The sequence below is a fragment of the Vulpes vulpes genome, chromosome 2 (assembly GCF_048418805.1).
Source record: "Vulpes vulpes isolate BD-2025 chromosome 2, VulVul3, whole genome shotgun sequence".
Classification (NCBI taxonomy): domain Eukaryota; kingdom Metazoa; phylum Chordata; class Mammalia; order Carnivora; family Canidae; genus Vulpes; species Vulpes vulpes.
The window spans coordinates 37,435,234-37,455,727 of NC_132781.1; the positions used below are offsets into that span (position 1 = coordinate 37,435,234).

At 40.0% G+C, this 20,494-nt stretch overlaps 1 protein-coding gene across 2 annotated transcripts in view; it reads right to left on the reverse strand.

Moving 5' to 3' along the window:
• HEATR6 (HEAT repeat containing 6) overlaps window positions 1-20,063 on the reverse strand; it is a 34,436-nt gene extending 14,373 nt beyond the window's left edge. Inside the window, exons 1-11 of one of the 2 annotated variants that reach the window (XM_025996124.2) lie at window positions 19,779-20,044; window positions 16,024-16,131; window positions 13,786-13,926; window positions 13,197-13,312; window positions 12,286-12,400; window positions 10,345-10,446; window positions 9,292-9,429; window positions 6,989-7,284; window positions 5,812-5,989; window positions 807-1,013; window positions 257-356 (exon numbers count right to left, since the gene is read on the reverse strand). In XM_025996124.2, the coding sequence (XP_025851909.2) occupies window positions 257-356; window positions 807-1,013; window positions 5,812-5,989; window positions 6,989-7,284; window positions 9,292-9,429; window positions 10,345-10,446; window positions 12,286-12,400; window positions 13,197-13,312; window positions 13,786-13,926; window positions 16,024-16,131; window positions 19,779-20,000 (1,723 nt within the window). In that variant the 5' untranslated portion in view covers window positions 20,001-20,044. Of the gene's footprint in view, window positions 1-256; window positions 357-806; window positions 1,014-5,811; window positions 5,990-6,988; window positions 7,285-9,291; window positions 9,430-10,344; window positions 10,447-12,285; window positions 12,401-13,196; window positions 13,313-13,785; window positions 13,927-16,023; window positions 16,132-19,778 lie in introns of both variants that reach the window. The other variant, XM_072747687.1, reaches the window with a different exon arrangement.
• Window positions 20,064-20,494: the final 431 nt, after the last annotated feature.

Below are 20,494 nucleotides of genomic sequence, written 5' to 3' on the forward strand. Positions count from 1 at the left end.
CATTTGATGGATATAAAAAAGCAATTGAGGGATCCCTGGGTGGCGCAGCAGTTTGGCGCCTGCCTTTGGCCCAGGGCGCGATCCTGGAGACCCGGGATCGAATCCCACATCAGGCTCCCGGTGCATGGAGCCTGCTTCTCCCTCCGCCTGTGTCTCTGCCTCTCTCTCTCTCTCTGTGACTATCATAAATAAATAAAAATAAATAAATAAATAAATAAAAAAATAAAAAAGCAATTGATTTTAAACTACCACCAACCTTTGTGGCGGATATAAGGCTTTATCTGGTTCCAGACTTTGGTCAACAGGCTGAGTTTCAGACGGTTATAAGGTGAATTTGACACTAAATTTGCAAGGCACTGCAAAATAAAGAATAGCCTATCAATAGGTCTGATTAAGCCAGAGCAGAGACACAAAACTTTATAGCATTTAATTTAAAAAGCAAAGTCTTCATATTCATTTGAAAATCAGTTTTTCTCTTTTTTGTCCTTTTTTTTTTAGGGGAATAGTACTTATGTTCTCATTGGTACAACTTAATACTAAAAATAGGAGTATTTTAGTAAATCATTTATTTGGACATATAGAAATTATGGGTAAGATCAAATAAGTAGGCACAACAGGATAGCTTTAAATAAATAGGGTAGCTTTAAATAAAATCACCAGTTAGACTTCCAAATAGGATATCTTTTAAGTAAAATTACTACTTAGTTACATTCTTAAGTCAAATTACTTTTGGAAAGCATAAAACATTATGCAAAACTGAAGCAGAGAAAACCCTCCAGAACCTATGGGTAACTTGGCATGCTTACCTTAATTATTTGAGTAAGGGTCTGTGAGGATGATTCGGCCACCAGAGCTAACAAAAGACATCTGTGCAATTCTCTAATGCTGGATGCAATCATTACGGAGAAGGGCGTGAAAGCCCTTCTGTGATCACTGGTATCTTCAGCAACAGAAAGAAATTGCTTTGAGCCTTCCAAGATAGCAGATAAAACTTGCAGAGCACATGCACGTGTCTGAAATTTCAGGATGATTCCAATCAGTTACTAATCACGAGTTAAATCCCCTTCTTCCTATTTTTGTTTTTAATTTTCAAAGTATTTCCAATCATTTAGGAAAACAGAGGCAGTAGGGTTATCTAGCAGGTCCTAACAGTAGCCATGAACTAGGCCACTTGCACTTCCATCACATTGCTGTTAGGTTTTCTTATGGTAAGGAATAAGTCTAAGCTACACCACAGTATGAAAACCTGAAATCATGAATGTAAGAATAACTTAAAGATTAGAGGCTAGTTTATTCAAGCATAAGGACAAGTGAAAAGAGACAGTGAAATACTCATGGGGTAGAAAAAAAAATACATGAGTATGGAGTCTGTTTTACATTAAACACGCTGCTTTCTCTGCTTTCCTGATGCATCCATGAGTGCTCAAAGTTAATTAAAGAGAGTATCAGGAACTTTATGTACATTCATCTTAGTGGGCATCATTAGTGATCCAACTTTTCAGAAACATTCATAGGTGTCAAAACAAACGCTGCCTGCAGTGAGTCTTTGATAAGCAAATAAAGGAAAATCATTAACTATAAGCTGAGGGATAGAGAGGAAAGTATGTGCCCCTTTGTCAATGGTCTACTGTGCGTGTCAGGAAAAGGCTCACTGGAGTTAAGACTGTGTTTATAATGTTAAAAGATGACTTTCAATTTGTACTCGATGATTCCGTGGTCTTAAAAAGCATGAAAGAAAAAAATGAAATAAAAAGAAAGCCAATTTAACCAAAATGTAACGTAGGTGATAAATGCAGGGCTAATAATGTAATACTGTACCCCCAAAATGCCAATTAAACACTGTCAGATATTTTTAAAATGAAGAATCAACATTATAATTCGAATCTAAGTATGTGCTCATCATGAAGCATCTCTAACTTTGGTGTAAAAAGGTTTTCCAGAAAAACATCAACTATATCACCTCCAAGTAACAAGGAATATGTCACTTATGCATGCCTTTTGTAGAGTGGACTTACAAACAAAAAACTGAAAATTGACTGCTTTGAGAATAAATTTATAGTATAGCAATATGAGTCTCCAGAATTAAGCATCATTGCTGAAGTTAGGAAGTTGACAAGGTATTAAGAAATTGTGTGCCTCTGTGTGTGTGTGTGTGTGTGTGTGTGTGTGTGTGAGACAGAGAGAGACAGCGAGAAAGAACTCATGCACAAGTCACAAGTCAGCTGACTCAAAAATTACTTAGATCAGGGCTGGCAAACATTTTCTGCAAAGGACCAGCAGCACATACTTTATATTTTAGACATTTTAGACCTTGTAGGCCTAAAAGTCTCTGTTGCAACCACCCAGCCATAGTAGCAGAGACACTAAATGAAGAATAAATCGGACTATGTTCTAATAAAGTTTTACTATGGACAATGAAATCTGAATTTCATATAATTTTTATGATGCGGGACTTGATCCCAGGACCCCAGAATCACGATCTGAGCTGAAGGCAGACACTCAACCACTAAGCCACCCAGGCGTCCCTAAAAACCATTTAAAAGCATAAAACTATTCTTAGCTCATAGGTCTTACAAAAACATAGTTTCCCAACACCTGATTGGATGGCTGATCTGAACTGAAAAAGATAGATGTTATGCTAAACTTCCATTTCTTTAGATGGCAATTAAAAACCATGATTCCCCAAACAGCTCACAAATCAATTACAATTAAAAACCAAGTTGTGGAGAGAGATGAACTAATGCTCAAAAATAAAAAAATTTTAGCTAAATTAACTTTGATATCCTAAGAGGGAAAAAATATCCGTGACCATCATAGGTGAAAACAAAAGTAATGTCACTGAAATATATCACTGAGGTATGAAATCTATGTAAAAAAATGTGATCTTATATCAAATTCTACTTCTCTTAGTTCTACTTTCCTTTAAACCTTGTTTAATATATCTTGCTAAAAAAAAAAGCTATTTATGACACTGAATCATTCAAGTTCTGCTTCACTGGGTCTTATATCAATATTTAATATACTATTTATCAGTTCTGATCAGCACTTTCAGCAGAAACTACTGATGTGCAAACAAACCATAAGAGGTGCAGCTCTCCAGAGAGTTCATTTTGTTAAGTTTTTATTGTCAGAATATTAACAATGATGGTTGAGGTCTTTTCAATGTGATAAATGTCAGTGTGCTCTGTTTCACCAGTGGGTAGTTTCACCTCTTTGGACAGGCAGTCTTGTTCAAAGGTAATGAAACAGGAAAGCACTTTCCCTCTTTTTGCTACTAATGTGTATGGCAGAAATATTTGCTAAGGTAGCTCAGTCAATCCTTATGTTTTCCTTTTTTTATGTTTGGTCTCAATCTTTCTGGGAGTGGATAGCAGTGAGGTTTTGATACACCTGGCTATTCCCTTGTTTGGTTTCATCCCAGGATTGCTTATTCTGCACCCATATTCAACGTTAATTTTATTTGAGTGTATTCCCAAAGTTGGTTGCCTTTAGGGTGGAGGCATTTGAACACTACATCAGTGTCTCTAGATCTGGAGATATCCAAGCCAAGGTCATCTGTTCTTTGTTGGCCTTATGAGAGAAAACCTGATTACCTACTAGTTCATGATATTTAAAAACTTGCTTTATTCCCTTTCATAGTTATGCTATTACTCTAGATTTTGTTTCCACATTTCATAGCTCTCCAAAAGAAAAATAATCATCATGGTATTTGAAAATCAGGGTAATTCTCAAGGTACCAAGAGGAAAGTATGTCCCACAGTTTGTTCCTTAGATCAAATCTTGATATACATAATCTTTTTTGTAACACCTCAGGATTTTACATAGAAGAAATCTATAAATTAATCATGGTATTTTTACTGATAATTTGCTCCGTGTGTCTGGCATACAGGATGTGCTTTCTGAAGCACATTTCCAACATATAAAAATGTGACCAATTCCCAAGTACTGCCCTGCTGCCAAATCCTAAAAGAAATATGTAAGTTTTCTCCTTTGCAATTAATCACTGTAGCATTTCATACTGCAACTTCCTGAAAATAATCTATTGTCAGTGTTTTGAATGGAAGAGTCCAGTCCCCTCTTCTTCTGTCCATTTCTCTCTGGAAAGTTTCTCGGTGTTACCAGTGAAAATTGTGCTTCCAAGTGAATCTACCCTAGGTCGTATCATTACTGCACTTCAACAAGATGTGCTATTGTTTTGTCACATTTCATCCTGGCTAAGAGAAACTTTAGGCACCCAACTCTACACTTACAATGAGCCTTTGAGCAGATGACCATTCAGCCTTTACACAAGGCTGTACCTTTTAATCTAGCTCTGATCAATGCAGAATGCTGCTCCATTCCATTTACATCTTTTTATTTTTGCACATAGCTTTCTAGGAGTCTTTGTAAAAAGCCTCTCTAGTATATACTTTCTTCTAGTATACGTCTTGGTGCACATGGACAGTCTGCAGAAATATGCAGAAGCTAAGCCGCACTGTGGACCATGACTGTCACACTTATTTACACCTTTGTAACCTAAAATTTGCTACAAAGTTGCTGATTACAATAATTTCACTTGCCATTATACTGAACCAACCCACAAACTCTAATCATTACTTCGACCTTCTTTAATACTTTTTAAGGATGATGACTCTTTTCCATTTCTCTAGGGCCTTCATGTGGCTTTTGTACTGGATCTAGGACATCTTTAGGAGGAAGTTTTATAGTTCTATAACTTTTCTTCTTACCACATTCCTTGCATTCACCAAAGCTAAAAAGCAAGAACATATCTGAAAGATACTCAAATCAAGGAGTATTTTGCAGTATGTAAAATTTCTAATGACACTCTAAGTCAAATGTAAACATTTACAACTATAAAGATATATAAACATCATGAAACTGATTTTAATCCACTTTCATGAGATCTGACTCCATAAACTCTCTGTACTCATACCCCATATTCACATGTCTCACATCCCCTTAGCTGGGAAGCTGCACCCTTAGCTGGTGGTTTAGTTGGCCTGCTACTTGCTCCACAGCACCATCTCCTCGGCTACTGCCAGCAGCTCCCCTCAGCTGAAGGCTCTTCAAATATATGTACTTTTAACTTTTATGGTAGTTTTCCTTTCAATTACTAGAATGGCTTCATTACTGACTTATTTGCTACCATTCATTTCCCTTTTTCCTCCCAGGTCCTCATTTGCTATTGATTCAGTCAATCGGAAAAATTTCTGCTGCTTTTAACTACTCAGGATATTGGGTATTTGCAAATTTTTTTTGTGTACGACTGAAGCCCATTTATTTTTTCTTCACCCTTTAAGAGCATTTGAAGGGTCATCTAAAAGTTTTCTTATGTTTCCCATCATAAACATTTTTCTAAGCTTTCCATATCCTTCATAACCACTGCAGACCAAGATATTCCACTAAATACTTAAGTTGCTTTTTGTTCTTTCCTAGTACAAATACCATGGCAATCAACATTTTCATCACAGGGAAGGATGCACACAGATGCTTCAGTGTAGCTCAAAAGGGACACTGAAGTTCTTTTCTTTTTTTCTTTTTTCTTTTTTTTTGGACACTGAAGTTCTAACTCAGTGTGCTCAGGCTTTAAGCAAGCCCTGGGCAGGAGGCCATCTCACTATGATCTTTCTCAACCTGTTATTCACATGGGCCCACTTCCATCCTCCTCCCTGTCCACTGATTCTCAACACAGGACTTGGGTTGGTATTAATGACAGCTATATTCAGATGAGACCAGGTAAGGCAGAGAAAATAAAAAAGATGTGTAAAGTTCTTCTTCCTAGTATCATACTGAGAATTTAAATGCTCTTACCTTCGGAGAAGGATCTTTTAATGTAAGAGTCATCAAGGACACGGACTGAGGGCTGCCAAGCTCAGGTGTATCAGGTACAAAGGCTGACCAGTAGCCATAGAGAACTTTTTTTTCTATTGATTTTATAGTAGAAAGAAAACAAGCTAATGCTCCCTGGCGAACTTTGGCTTGGTAAGACCTGCCCAAGAGAAGGAAGAAAAAAGTCTTTTGATATTAAGTTTAAAAAATATAGACATGGAAGGCTATTTATTTCAGCCAACTCAAATGATACACTGAAAACTCAACATTCTGAATAAACCCTAAGGTATAGATGCCAGCATGGTAATAAAAAAATATTTTTTTTCAAAATACCTAATCAAAACGTGTTAAAACAGTTTATATAACAAGTTAATAAAGTCAACAATAGAAAAAGGGCAACAGTTTGACATCAGGAAACTACTGCTAGATATAAAACACTGCAGAGCATCTAGTCATCCAGCAAACATGCCTGGAGTACTTAAGGATGTGCCAGGCATTGGGCTGAGGCCGGCAGACATAAAGCCACCCCTGACGAGCTCACGAGTGGGAGAAACAAGACAATTAAAGAGATAACTGCAGCACACTGTGATTAACACTAAGGCAGGGATAAGTCAAAGGGTCACAAAAATAAGCCAGAATTGGGCAGGGGGTAGGGAGACTGAAAAGACTTCTCAGAGGATGTGACTGCTGAGCTCATACTGAAGAGGAGTAGTGGTTAACATGGCAAGAAGGCAAACCGAGTGAAAGGAAATTCCAGGCAGAGGAACCACATACACAAAGCAGATGAAGGAAACACAGCAAAACGCAGAGTAAGGCAAAGCCCCACATAAACGAATCTTCAAGTTAAATCCCACATACCAATCAGGTTTGTTTTTTTTTTTTTAAGATTTATTTATTTATTTATTCATGATAGACAGAGAGAGAGAGAGAGAGAGAGAGAGAGAGAGGCAGAAACACAGACAGAGGGAGAAGCAGGCTCCATGCCGGAAGCCCAACGAGGGACTTGATCCCGGGACTCCAGGATCGTGCTCTGGGCCAAAGGCAGGCGCCAAACCACTGAGCCACCCAGGAATCCCTACAGGTCAGGTTTTTAAACAAAGTTATAAACTTAGAAGCAACACAGATTATAAAGCATAACAACATAACCAAATACTACTACCTCATTTTACTCTGCATGCCTCCTTCAGCATCAGAATAGTCAGACTCACTACTGCTGACCCTTTTCCAACTGGCAGAACGGAACGGCGGAGAGACTCGGTCTTTTCCTGCAGCGCTTCCCTCCACCGGTAAACTCTGGCCTCCGAGCGGGGAGGAATGGGGAGCGTTCCCTTCATGCATGTGTTCTCTGCCCGAGCTAGGAACACGGGCTACTTCTCTTTCACCGCTGGATTCTTCCTCTTCCTCTTCTCCTTGCTGGATTTTCTTTGATTTTACTTTTGATTTTTTCTTTTTATTCTGATTTTAGGAGCAAATGAAAACATATATATGACAGCTATTGGTACCTTTCCCACTTGATAATTACTGAGTATGTCCCCAATATGAGGAAAGAAGAAAAGAGGAGAAGAGAAAAAAGTGGCACTTAATTCCTGTAGTAAAGCGCTTATGCACACACCCTACTGGGCCATAGGAAACAAGGCATAAAGTACATGCACCAGGGCCATGCGTGCGGCCCGAGTTTATATTCTCCCTGTCACTCTGTGCAAATCACTTAGCCTTCCATTCAGCCTAACCATCCTCATCTGTAAGTATGGGGTTAAGGGCACCTTTCCTGCCATAGTTGTGGAAGCATTCAGCCACAAGAGAATTAAAGTATAGAAAACGACCTGAGTGACAATTTTCTCAGTTCTCCCAGATAAGATACATAGCAAGCGCCACTCTAGATGTAGTAGAGAGATGCTTATCCACCATATACAATGCATGTGTTAGGGCACTGGGGCTTTATAGATACTAAGTAAAAGCCAGGTTTTTTTTTCCCTTTCTCCTACTTCCTTTCCATGTATCTTTGTGCTACCCTCTGAATTCTCAAGGTCCCTGACTTTGAGTAAGGAAGGTCCTCATCCCTTCTCTTCTGGATTATTAACAAGGCTCTAGACTCAAACCCTTTTACTTGTTACTGTAGTGATTTTTCTAAGATGTGTATCTGATCACCTCACTCCCCTATACGAGAGTCTTTGTTTCCACCATGTGTAAGATAAAAATTCCTTAGCGTACTGTGTAAGACCCTTATGATATGGCCTCTGCTACCACGTGTCCCAGCCTTCCCTGCACACACCTGACACTCTAGCCTACTGGTTAACAAATGGGCTGTGTTGATCTCTATGCTTACGTACCTTCTGTTCCCTCCAAATAAAATACTTTCCTTCCTTTTGTATTCTTTTTTTAAGATTTTATTTATTTATTCATGAGACACACACACACACACACACACAGAGAGAGAGAGAGAGAGAGAGAGAGAGGCAGAGACAGAAGAAATAGGCTCCATGCAGGAAGCCTGACTCCTTTTTGTAGTCTATTCATTCCTAAGTCTCAGTCTGCCTGCCAAACTTTTAAAAAGCCCCCTCTTAAGCCTCTATTTGGATTGGGTGCCCTGAATGTGATCCCAGAGTACCCTGTGAATATTCTGATGAAAGAAATCACAATACTGCATTGTATTTTTATTTATCCACTTTCTTCTTCTTTCCCAAACTCCAAAAAAGCAGAGTCTATATCCTTAATGCGATGTTCAGTTAATGTTGCCTAAGTCAATGAATGAAAGAATTTCTAATTACAGGCATTTTATAGGTAATACCTGATACATTTCTAGATGTAATCCCATGGCCAGTATTATCTTTATGCTCTAGGTTTTCCAGTGGGAACATGAGGGAGATGGCAGCTATATGGACAGGCTGGGCAGTTTGGCAGTTGAAACAGAGACCTACAATATTTACCAATTAGCCTTTTATTTTATTTTATTTTTTTAATACATTTTTATTTATTTATGATAGTCACAGAGAGAGAGAGAGAGAGAGAGGCAGAGACACAGGCAGAGGGAGAAGCAGGCTCCATGCACCGGGAGCCCGACGTGGGATTCGATCCCGGGTCTCCAGGATCGCGCCCTGGGCCAAAGGCAGGCGCCAAACCGCTGCGCCACCCAGGGATCCCACCAATTAGCCTTGGTAATTGGTAACGTTGGTTTGCCTATAGTCTTAAGCATTTGGGGAACGAAGGATATGCAGCTTTGGGTATAAAGTGAATGTCCACTGTTATGGCTGCTACACTGTCTAGACATCTTAGAAGTATAATACGCTCTAACTGGTATTTTCAGCAGTCTGATGAATTTAAATTCACTATGCTAAAAACTCTAAACTGAAGCCAAATTCAAGGGGAGCCTTTGGCACAAGTCATGTTACAAATCAGAGAAAACACATATAACAAGCAATTAAAGACAATCTACAATTTAAATCTAAGCAGACAGAAGCATACCGCAGTTGGTCCGGAAGCGCTAGATTCAGATTGTTGTGGTTTGACAGGTGGTCGCCCATCATACTGAGGAAGTGGAGTGGGGTATAAGACCGTCGGCAGCTCTATGTTTAGTCCCGGGAGTCCATGAAACATAGACTTCTAATAATGATGATTAAGAAAACACACACATAAAACTAATCATAAAATAGAATGATTCACCATGTTCTACATCACATCAATGAACAGATTAATGTGTAGAAGCATATTAAGGAAACTAAAATGGATAGAAAATTGATACCTTGGAGGTTCAGGGCTTATAGAAAAGTTTAATCTCATCTGGATGGATCTGGTCTGTCTAGATTAGGTGAAGTTTGATTTTAGTTTATTTACTTATTTTTTTATTTATTAATTTTTAAATTTGTCCAACCTGTTTTATCCAATTCTTTGTGGTCTATCTATAATTTTTAACCAATCTATCATTATTTCATTTATCTGTGTCTAGACCCAGCTGTCTATCTATCTGGGAGATAGGACAGGTAAAGATTTGAAGTTTTAGTCATGATCAAGCTAGGTTATCATACATGGATGGCTTTGACCCGAGGCCGCTTCCTGACTGAACTGAAAGGTGGGTCCCCAAAGAGGCTGATCTGACCTTCCCACTGACCGGCAGGCTCAGAAGCCAAAGCATGCAGCCTACTGACACCAACCTGACTGGTTTGCCTACTGCATGGGGCAAGAGCCAAAGGGAAGCCCTGGTTTCTTCTTTCAAGTACAAACAGGTTTGAGACGATCTGAAATTAAATTATCTACAGATCATAACCTATTCTTTTCCTAAGTTAAGATTCATAAATAAAGTTTTAGAATTTTGAAACATTAGTTAAAACTGTTTTTCAGTTCTTAATTTTAAGTATGCTTGTATATGAACATTTGAATGATCTCTCCTAAAATATAACATTTGAATGATCTTTCCTAAAATATTGGAGTGATGATATAAAGTGGTCTTTACAGCCAGGGTATAAAGTAGGAAAGACACTTGCCATAATGAGGACTTGGGTTTAAAGGGCAATGCCTTACCTTTAGCACAGCCAGAAGAGCTCCAAGTTCCTCAGTCTGTGTCAGTTTCATCTTACCCCCGTTTAGAAGAGACTGTATGCCTTTTAATGCATTTTGTAACAACTAGGGGAAAGAAGAGGATGAGTTTAAAGGTAAAGGAAATGTGGTTATCCAGGGATCAACTTTCTACCATCACTGAGGCTAGAGGAAAAAGTCTCTAGATGACAAAAAAACCAAAAAACCAAAAAAACAAAAACATTCAAAAGGAGGAAAAAAGAATGAAGATCCAGAGGAGAGAGATCTGATGAGCTACTACTAATTATTTTCTAGAAGTATAGAGTGCTTTCATCAAAGAAGAGTGGTCTTATCGTACATGTTCTTAAGCTAGCATGTACAAATGGTGAGCAAGAAAAAAAAAAGCAGGTGTGTAGTGGAAAGAAGGTGACAGGGATGAGAAAGTGGCAGTGGAGATGGGAAGCGGGGAAGCTCTCTGATGCAGGAACCTCACTAGATCTTAAAGGCAAAGGCATGTATGTGGGAGAAGATTTCTAGAGGGCAATTCTGATCCAGACTGACCTTCTGACTCAGCATTCTCATTGAGAAATACCACCCTTAAGAAATACTCCCCCCATGGAGAGGATGTGAACCATAGCCTTTTTTCTGAAATAGTAGAAACACTGAAGAAATTCCATTTCCATCAGTTACAACAATGATGGTGTAAGAAGCTGACCCTCCTCTACTACATGGGAAATTCAACCACAGTATCAGCAAGCATCTGCCAAGCACTTTAAATGCTGTGTTTCATATACTGCTCATAGGACCCCACAAGGAAATTGCATCATTTGTCCCATTTCAGAGAGAAGGGATGGAGGCTCAAGAAGTTCAGTAACTTGCCCAAGGTCTCCCAGCGACAGCAGTTAGAAAGCATGAGGTACGTCAACATGTATGGAAAAGATGCCCAAGAAATATTAACTTTAAAAAGGAGAGTTGTAAAACAGCATATTTAATATGACCCCACCTGAAAATTATAAAATATGCTTATTTACATAGAGAAAAAAAATATTTGGGGACTTGCAGAACAAATTGTTCCAGGTGGTTATATCTGAGCATGGAGCTATGAGGAGCTTTCAGCGTCAAAGATCTGTAATTTCTGCTATGTGTCACCCTGAACTTAAAACATGGTAATACATTGTCATATTTGCATCAAAACTTTTAAAAAGAAATACTATTGCACATACTGTTGAAATCTACTCCTTTCCCTACCATCAAAAGGATAGATAGTTACTAGAGGTACCTGAGTGCTCAGTCAGTTAAGCATTCAACTCTTGATTTTAGCTCAGGTCCTGATCTCGGGGTTGAGATTGGGCCCCACATCAAGCTACACACTGGGTGTGTGGAGCCTGCTTGGGATTCTCTCACTCCCTCTCCTGCCCCCTGCGCCTTGTTGTATTCTCTCTTTCTCTCTCTCTAAAAAAATAAACAAATAAAATAAAAGTTACTAGTCTAAAATTATATTGCTTTTATAGTCAGGAGGAAAAAAATACTTTTAAGAATCCAGAACTGCAAAACAAAATAAACTTTTTTTTTTTTTTTAAGATTGTATTTATGCATGAGAGACATAGAGAGAGAGAGAGCCAGAGACACAGGCAGAGGGAAAAGCAGGCTCCATGCAGGGAACCCGACATGGGACTCGATCCTGGGTCTCCAAGATCATGCCCTGGGCTGAAGGCGGCGCCAAACCGCTGAGCCACCGGGGCTGCCCAAACAGAAACTGTCTTATAACTTAACTTTGAAAGATACAATGTCCATCTTTGGAAGTTTTAAATATTCCATGTATGCCTATTATCTCTAGACAAAACTAATGCAGCAACCAAATTATACTTTTTAGTAACAGCTTCTGTTCTACTGCTGCTTCTAGACATCTCTGTAACATTCACAAGGATCAGTGGTAGCCCCACCTACCATGCAAAACGTGATATCATCCATATCAGATGATTTTGGAGACTGTAAAGTGGTCAAGAAAGCCTGGAAGCAGATATTTGGGTAGGGCTCCTCCAAGTATGGCTGTCCTGGCACACTAAAACACACATAGAAAAAGTGACTCAAACTTAGTCTCCTTTAAATGGGGCTTGCAAAGAGTAAGAATTAAAAACAGCAGTAATACCAACCAATGGAGCTGGAATACACCCTTGTATGAAACTGTATTAAGGAAGACTATTCACTTTGGGTGACTAACTATGGCTATGGGACAGAACAAGGATGGAATAAATAAGAAGGAGAAAGAGCAGTATGTATCCAAAGGGAAAAGTTACAGGTCTATAGTGGAAGAATTATAGAGAAAGAAATCTTTTTTAGTTTTTTTCAGTGCTTAAAGGGAAATAATGCAGACAGGTCCTGTCAAGCTAGAGTCACTCAGCTGAGCCGGCTGTCCTAGGCCGGCCTGAGCCTAGGACAAGATTTTTCATGGCATGAATCTACAACTTGGTGGCTGGGATTAGCTCCAATTTCTTAGAAGAAACTGACCTTGACAGAGGCCTCAACAAAGCTTAACTTTATACAACTATATTCTAAGACTTAATATGGTTAAAATTTATATCAGAAGAAAACAAAACCTTGACATATTGCACATGGACTACTTTTACCCTATTTTAGGGATAAAGTCCTAGTCTATTTTTCCTTTATCTTTTTTATCAGCAATATTAAAATTAAAAAATAAACAATATATGATGATCTTATTAGCAAGGAACACAGGAAACACAAAGTAGGTAATTTTTCTAAGTTGGCTCTGGCTTCAGACAGATTGAACTACCTATAAAGGATCCATGAGAGGCTCTACCTTATTACAGCTGAGTGATGTGACTGGATCCACATACCTGAGACATAAGTTTGCCATACAGTGCACTGCAGCTCTCCTAACTTCAGGGTCGGGCTGAGCCAAGTCACTCAACTTCATCAAAATCCCGCTCTTGCCTAGCAAGTCTGGGAGATACTAAAACAAAATAATAGCTAATGTTGGTCAAAGAAAACTTCTAGAAAAATATTACTCTTTAGACATGCCATTTTTTAAACTAAAGGGCAGTTAAGTACCAAAAGACTAGCTGCCAGGTAAATCTTCCAGATGGGCATACAAAAATGTGCCCCCAGAACACCAGTGGGGATCACCACTCCCAGCCCAGGTAATTGCTGAAACTCTTTAGTTGTAGGCGCATAGCTGAAGGGTAATGATAATAACAGTATTTAATAATAATGGTAATATTTACCGAATGCCAAGCACTCTGCAAGGATTGTCTTACTTCATCCTCAGAGGAACTACTGTATAGATGAAGAAATGAGCCTCACAGTGGTTGAGTAAAGGTTGCTCAAGGTCACATATTTCTTGAATGACAGGATAGAAACCTCAGCACAGGTTCAGAGCCTGTGTTCCTAACTTTTGAAGGAAAGAAAGAACACAGTTTAAACTACCTTTTGACATTTTGAGCCATTGCAGTAAACCAGAGCTGCCAGGGCTTGAAGAATTTCCATGTGTGTCCAGGAACTACACTGCTGAAGAGCAGAAATAGCATATGCCAGCAGGAAATCCAGGTTCTGTTCATCCACAATCACCTATCAGGAGAGGAAAAAATATGCATAATCTAACTTGTAAAAAAATATTTTAATTCTTTCAGACACGTATGCTCATCTAAATCAGGCTATGAAAGAGAGCACATGTGTCCATCTTTTTGAGGTCAAAAAGATCAACTCTAAAGGCCTTGAAAGTTTGATCAAGACAAGGCCTTCTCCTTGGCCCAGGGCCTTGCTCATTTCCTCCCCTTTACTCCTTCCACTCAAAGTAGAATCCAGCAAAGTCCTTTTAAATTTTCCTTGAGCTAACCGGACACTGGCAGCTATAAATCCATACATATAAGACTCAAGCCAATGAAATTGTCATCTACATGTAAATGCTATGTCTGCTAAATAGCTACTATGTCTCACTATGATATGGGAAATACAGCAGGAAGAGATGGCATATCCTTGTCCTCAAGGAATTTATAATCCTTTTGGGGCAATGTCAGCTAATCAAAGTATCAATTCATGAATAATTGAGATAAAATGTCATCAAAAGCTAGAAAGCTGGTTAAGGGCTGTAGGTATATGTGATCAGCAATTTTTCCAACTGCCAATATTACAAAGTACTAATATACCTGAGAATAATAAACATTCAGAAGCCACCATATCAGTGTGAAAAATTCTAAACTTGAAAATAGCCTCATCTCATTTAGGAGACATAGCAGACATTGTTTACCTACATCTTCTCTCTCTTGCTGGCAGAGTACTGATTTTATTTGAATGCTCATCTCTCACACATGAGACCTGACGGTAAATTCCAATTAGCTAAGACAATGATTCTCTAACAGGGGCGATGTTATTTCTGAGGGAAATAAGATTTTTTGCCCATTTGGCCATGACTGTAGATATTTTTGACTGTCACAATTGGAGGCATGCTACTGGCTTCTAAAATTAGAAGCCTACTGAGAAGTCAGGGATGCTGCTAAAAACCTACAATGCATAACTAAGCCCCCCACAACTAAGAATCATCTGATCCAAAATATTAATGATGCTGAGATTAAGAAACCCTGATATAAGAGTTGAGCTGCACATTGTAATCATCTAGGTTAACTTAAGCCCTCAGGTGATTCTAATGTGCAGACAAGTTGACCCCTGGTTTAAGCCACTCATGGTAATATCATTCCCCTGAACAGGCGGGTGTAGAGGGTTTCTCATATGACCTAGGTCTCCCCAGCCAGATATCAGGGGAGGTCTGATGGATAGTGTGGAGGACAAGATGCCTCGTTCTTAAATCAAAGGGACACAAAATAAATTGTTCTTTTGCTTCTGTGGGGTGTTATTTATTTCACATGGGATTCCAGGAACTGAGGCAGCCATCCTGACTATGAGAGATGCTAGCTGAGGATGACCCAGACACTGATAGCAAATGGAAAATGTCAGGAAGTTTCTCATTACTCAGTTCCCCCTTAGAGTGCCTCTTTTGAGGGTTATGACATGAGATAATTTTTTAAAAAAATTTTTAAGGTATTCTAGATTGGCTTTTCTGTTTCTTATAGCCAAAAGAATCCTAGATTGCATCATGCTAACTGTAAGTTTTGTGCTAACTATATTCACATACTCATGGGGTATCTTACGGTAGGTAACAGCTGTAATTTCTGATGAGATTTATTTAGGAAGTTAAAAAGGTTTTGGAGAAAGGGGGATTACAGTACAGATCTTGATATAAATAACAAGGGTCTTTTATCTAGTGTCCTCTTGTTCTCAAGCTACTTCTTATGTTTTATGATAAACAAAAGTAGACCACAAAAATGGTACCTTTGGGAAAGGGGAATAAATATCAGAAGTAAAGGAGTAGGGGACTGTTTCAAATTATTCTTAGATATGTCTTGGTCAGATACAACTTCCATAAAAAATCCTAAAACCTGGGGCCTCAGTGATATTGGTTTCCTGAACCAAACAGAAAGGGACACCTCTAATGGACAAACTTCTAGAATTGTACAGCATATTTTTTGGGTCAGAATTTTATTTAGTATCATTCTTAGTAAGGAATTGTTTTTTTTCAGTTTCTCAAAAGATTAGCCTATCATATCTAATACAGGTGTAGTATTTCGAAGGGTTAATTCATGATGAATTCTAAAGTCATACAATGATTACCTGTAATCTGTTAAGTAAATGGTGGATAAGTTGAGACACTTTGCTAACAAGATGATTCTGATTAAGAGGCACCAGTCGGCAAGCTTGGACAAGAAGAGTACTGACATCCTACCAAAAAAAAACAAAAAACAAAAAAAAAAAAAGACAATGAAAAGGCAATATGCCTATCAACCAATTGAAGAACCAGCCCCCTCACCCCCCACCCAACATGGCCAAATGGAAAAATGAAAGTGAACGTTCATATTCAAAATGAGGAAAGATGAAATTTGCGGCAGTAAGTAGGAAAAAAAAATTAAATGATACCACAGAAATAGGATGTGCTAAAAAAAGTAAAAGACTCAATATGGTTATTAGGCTAAAGACTCCAGCCTCTACATATGTAGAGAGTGCAATTAAATAATCAAAGAAAGGGTTCTAGAATGTAAAAGCACACATTGAAGTGAAAAATACCAAAAGGTAGCAAATAAATGCATGAAAAGATGCTGAACATCACTCATTATTAGGGAAATGCAAATCAAAACTACAATGAGACATCACTGCACACATCACTGCACACTGCACACATTTTAGCCATGTCAGAATGGCTAAAATAAAAAACACAAGAAACAACAAGTGTTAGTGAGGATGTGGAGAAAAAGGAGCCCTCATGCACTGTAGGTGGGGATGCAAACTGGCACAGACACTTGGAAAACAGTACAGAGGCTCCTCAAAAAATTAAAAATAGAACCACCCTAAGATCCAGCAATTGCACTACTGGCTATTTACCCAAAGGATAAAAAAAACACTAATTCAAAAGGATACATGCATCCCTGTTTATAGCAGCATTATTTAGAATAGCCAAAGTATGGAGGCAGCCCAAATGTCCATAAATGGATAAAGATGTGGTTTATATACACCGGGCAGCCCCGGTGGCCCAGCGGTTTAGCGCCGCCTTCTGCCGGGGGTGTGATCCTGGGGACCTGGGATAGAGTCCCACATCGGGCTCCCTGTGTGGGGCCTGCTTCTCCCTCTGCCTGTGTCTCTGCCTCTCTCTCTCTCTTTCTATGTTTGTCATGAATAAATAAATAAAATCTTTTTTTTTTTTTTAAAAAAAGGACTATTACTCAGCCATAAAAAAGAATGAAATCTTGCCATTCGCAATGTTGTGGATAGGGCTAGACAGTATTATGCTAAGCAGAATAAGTCAGTCAGAGAAAAGTGAACACCGTATGATTTCACTCATCTGTGAAATGAAGAAACAAAACAAGCAAAGGGAAAAAAAAGAGAGACCATGAAACAGACTCTTAATTATAGAAATAAACTAATGGTTACTAGAGGGGAGATGGATAGGGGGATGGGTGAAATATGTGATAGGGATTAAGGAGTGCACTTGTGAAGAGTACCAGGTGATGTATGGAATTGTTGAATCACTGTATTGTACACCTAAAATTAATATAATACTATGTTAACTATATGGGAATTTAAAATAATTTTTAATTAAAAAAATAGAACTCATTCATTCTATCTTAAAAAAGAAAAAGTAAGTAAACCATATTTTCAATGCTAGTGGGAAAAATCAGAAATGACACTTGTATAAATTTATTGTAAAACTAGGTAATTCTAAAAAAGGGGGGGGCCACCTATTTGTAAATCACACTATTCATTCGTCCACTGATGTTTATTGAACTAAACGGTTTGGAGCACCTACTATGTGTTAGGTAGCATGCTAGATCTTTGGGCTCCAAAGGTGAACAAGCATATTCCTGAATCTTAAAGAGCTCATAATGAGGGAGACAGAAATACTCACAAATAATTAAAGTGAATTAAATGCTGAAGGAATTAAGTGCAAACTCTGTGGGGAAATGGTAATTAGAGAGGTCTTACAGAGGTGCTTTTTAAAAAAGATTAATTTATTTTAGAGAGAGAGGAGAGACAGCACAGAGAGAGAGGGAGAGAGAATCCCAAGCAGACTGCACTGAGCACAGAGCCTGATGTGGGGCTCAATCCCAGGACCCTGAGATCATGACCTAAGCAAAAACTAAGAGTCAGATACTTAGCCCACTGTGTCACCCAGGAGCCCACAGAAGTGATTTTAAAGCATAATCTCGAATGATCTGAAGGATGATTAAAATCTGCCAGACAAAGCAATAAAAGACACTGCAAGCAAAGGGAATAGTGTGCAAAGACCTAGAATACCAGTAGGTGTGAAACACTAGTAGATACTTGAGGAATAGCAGGTTTAAAATGACTGCACACAGGGCACAAAAGAAGTGACAGGATACTGGAAATGCACATATTTTTGATATAAAAATATCAAATCATACCAATAAAGCAAAAGTTCTCAAGTACCCCTTTAATTCCACTCCACCACCTAGTGACACACACTATCATTTTGTTGTAAACTCTTCCATTCATTCTTTTGAACCCTTTACATTGATAACTGTACATATTCTGTTCAACGTGCTCCTTACCCTATATTGGTGTCATGCTGCAATGAACCATTCTGGATCTTGCTCTGACCATCTACCAATATGTACTGAAGATCTTCCCAAATCTGAATTTTGCCTTTCTAACCAGAATTTTTTTTCCCCCACGAAAGAAAAGATCACTCTAAGCAGCAGAGCAAAGAATGGTTTGGAGGAGGGCTAGACAGGAGGAACCAGAAGAGAAGTTTGAGGAGATCAGTGGAAAGGTTCAGGAAAGAGTCCTCTTGTGTGAAGGCTTAAGGCCCTGACAATGGGAACACAGAAAAGGGGATGAGAAATATTTATGAGATAGAATCTGAAAAACTCGACTTGGATAGATCTGGGAGGGACAAAGGGCAAGCACCAGTGTTTGTGCCACTGTGACTTGGCGAACTCCGCAGGTTTCCGTTGGGGGATGGGATGGGTTATGGATACAGTGTGCCTACAAGACAGTGTAACTCATTTTTAGGAACTGTCAGGTTTGAGGTGCCTGTGAGCACCAGAGGCAGTGGTATGACTGAGTCAAGAGTTCTGGGAGTTCAGTAAGTAGTATCCAAGGCCTGATGTGTGTGACTATGACTTTTACGCAGAGTCAGAGTACTTCTAAAGAAGAGGTTGAGAGGGAAGAGCTAGCACGAAGGAACAGAAAATGGTAGGGACCATGTGACAGCCTTAGGCTCCAATTTTACCTCTGCCTTTCTGCCAGCAGTATGACATTGGATCTTTATGTGCCTCAGTATTTTTATCAGTAAAGTAGATCTAATAATACCCACGCTGTAAGATTCCCAGGATCGTACACGGTACAGTACACGAAATGGTAGAAGTGGATTTTATATACGAAGTATTTTGGGTTTTGTTTTTTTTTAAAGACCTTATTTATTTATTCAGAGAGACAGAGCAAGAGAGAGGCGGAGACACAGGCAGAGGGAGAAGCAGGATCCCCGCAGGGAGCCCCAGGCGGGACTCGATCCAGGGATCACGCCCTGGGCGGAAGGCAGATGCTCAACCACTAAGCCACCATGCGTCCCTATATACAAAGTATTTTGTACGCAAAGAGTGGAGCTGGGGGACCGGAAGGTGGGACTAGGGATGACACCTGCGGTGTTATCAGAGAAGTCATCAAGCGGGGTTTTGCAGGATGCGAGTTTGCCAAGCACTGCAGGATCTTCCAGAGAGAGGAGGGCAGAGGCTGCCACGGTCCGGGGTGGGGAGCAAACGAGCCAGCGAAGCGCGGCTGGGAAAAGCCGGGAGCGGCAGGCGGGACGAGCAGCAGGCGCGGCCCGAGGCCGCCCCACCCGGCACAGCGCCTACCTCGGGGGCCACGCCGCCGCCCTCGCTGTAGTTCTCAGAGATGAGCTGGTCGAAGAGCAGGTGGATCTCGGTCCGGGCGGAGCTGCTGTCATCCGGGCGCAGGGCGCAGAGCCTGGCCGACAAGCAGCGGAACCCACTGCTCTGCTCCGCCGGTGGTGGCTCTCGGGGCACCTCCCGCGCCGGCTCACCCGGGAGGGAGCCGGCCACTTGTACCGCCGCCATCTTGCCTACGTAGGACAACAGAGAACTACTTCCGGGGCATCCCCGCCTCCGCGCGCCGGCTCCGGAACTACTTCTTTAGGCCAGGCTCGGATTGAAAGACCTGGGACGCTCTCCGGGATGCTTTGCAAATAGTTGTGCGAAATGAGCTGGGAGGCTTTTTCATCTCCCACTTGTTTTGGAGCCCCGACTGAAAAGTGGAACTCTGTCCTCCTAGGAAGTGTGTTCCTGGAAAGGGCTGACAGGCCTATTTAGTAGTACTAGCGTTTCAGGCGGGCTGGAGTTGGAGAAGGGCTGCTGTTGGTGGCAATAGCAGAAAGTGCTAGTTCTACGACATCCTTGGCCTCTTCTCATATCGTGGGAGGGCCCTTGATTCTTAGGCACAAAAGCACCCCGAATAAGGGGTACATTTCCCAGTGTTCATTGCAGCTGGCCGTGCATCCTCCTTTAGATCTTGCGCTTCACCACGCAAGTCATTTGAAGTTCAAACCAAGCCA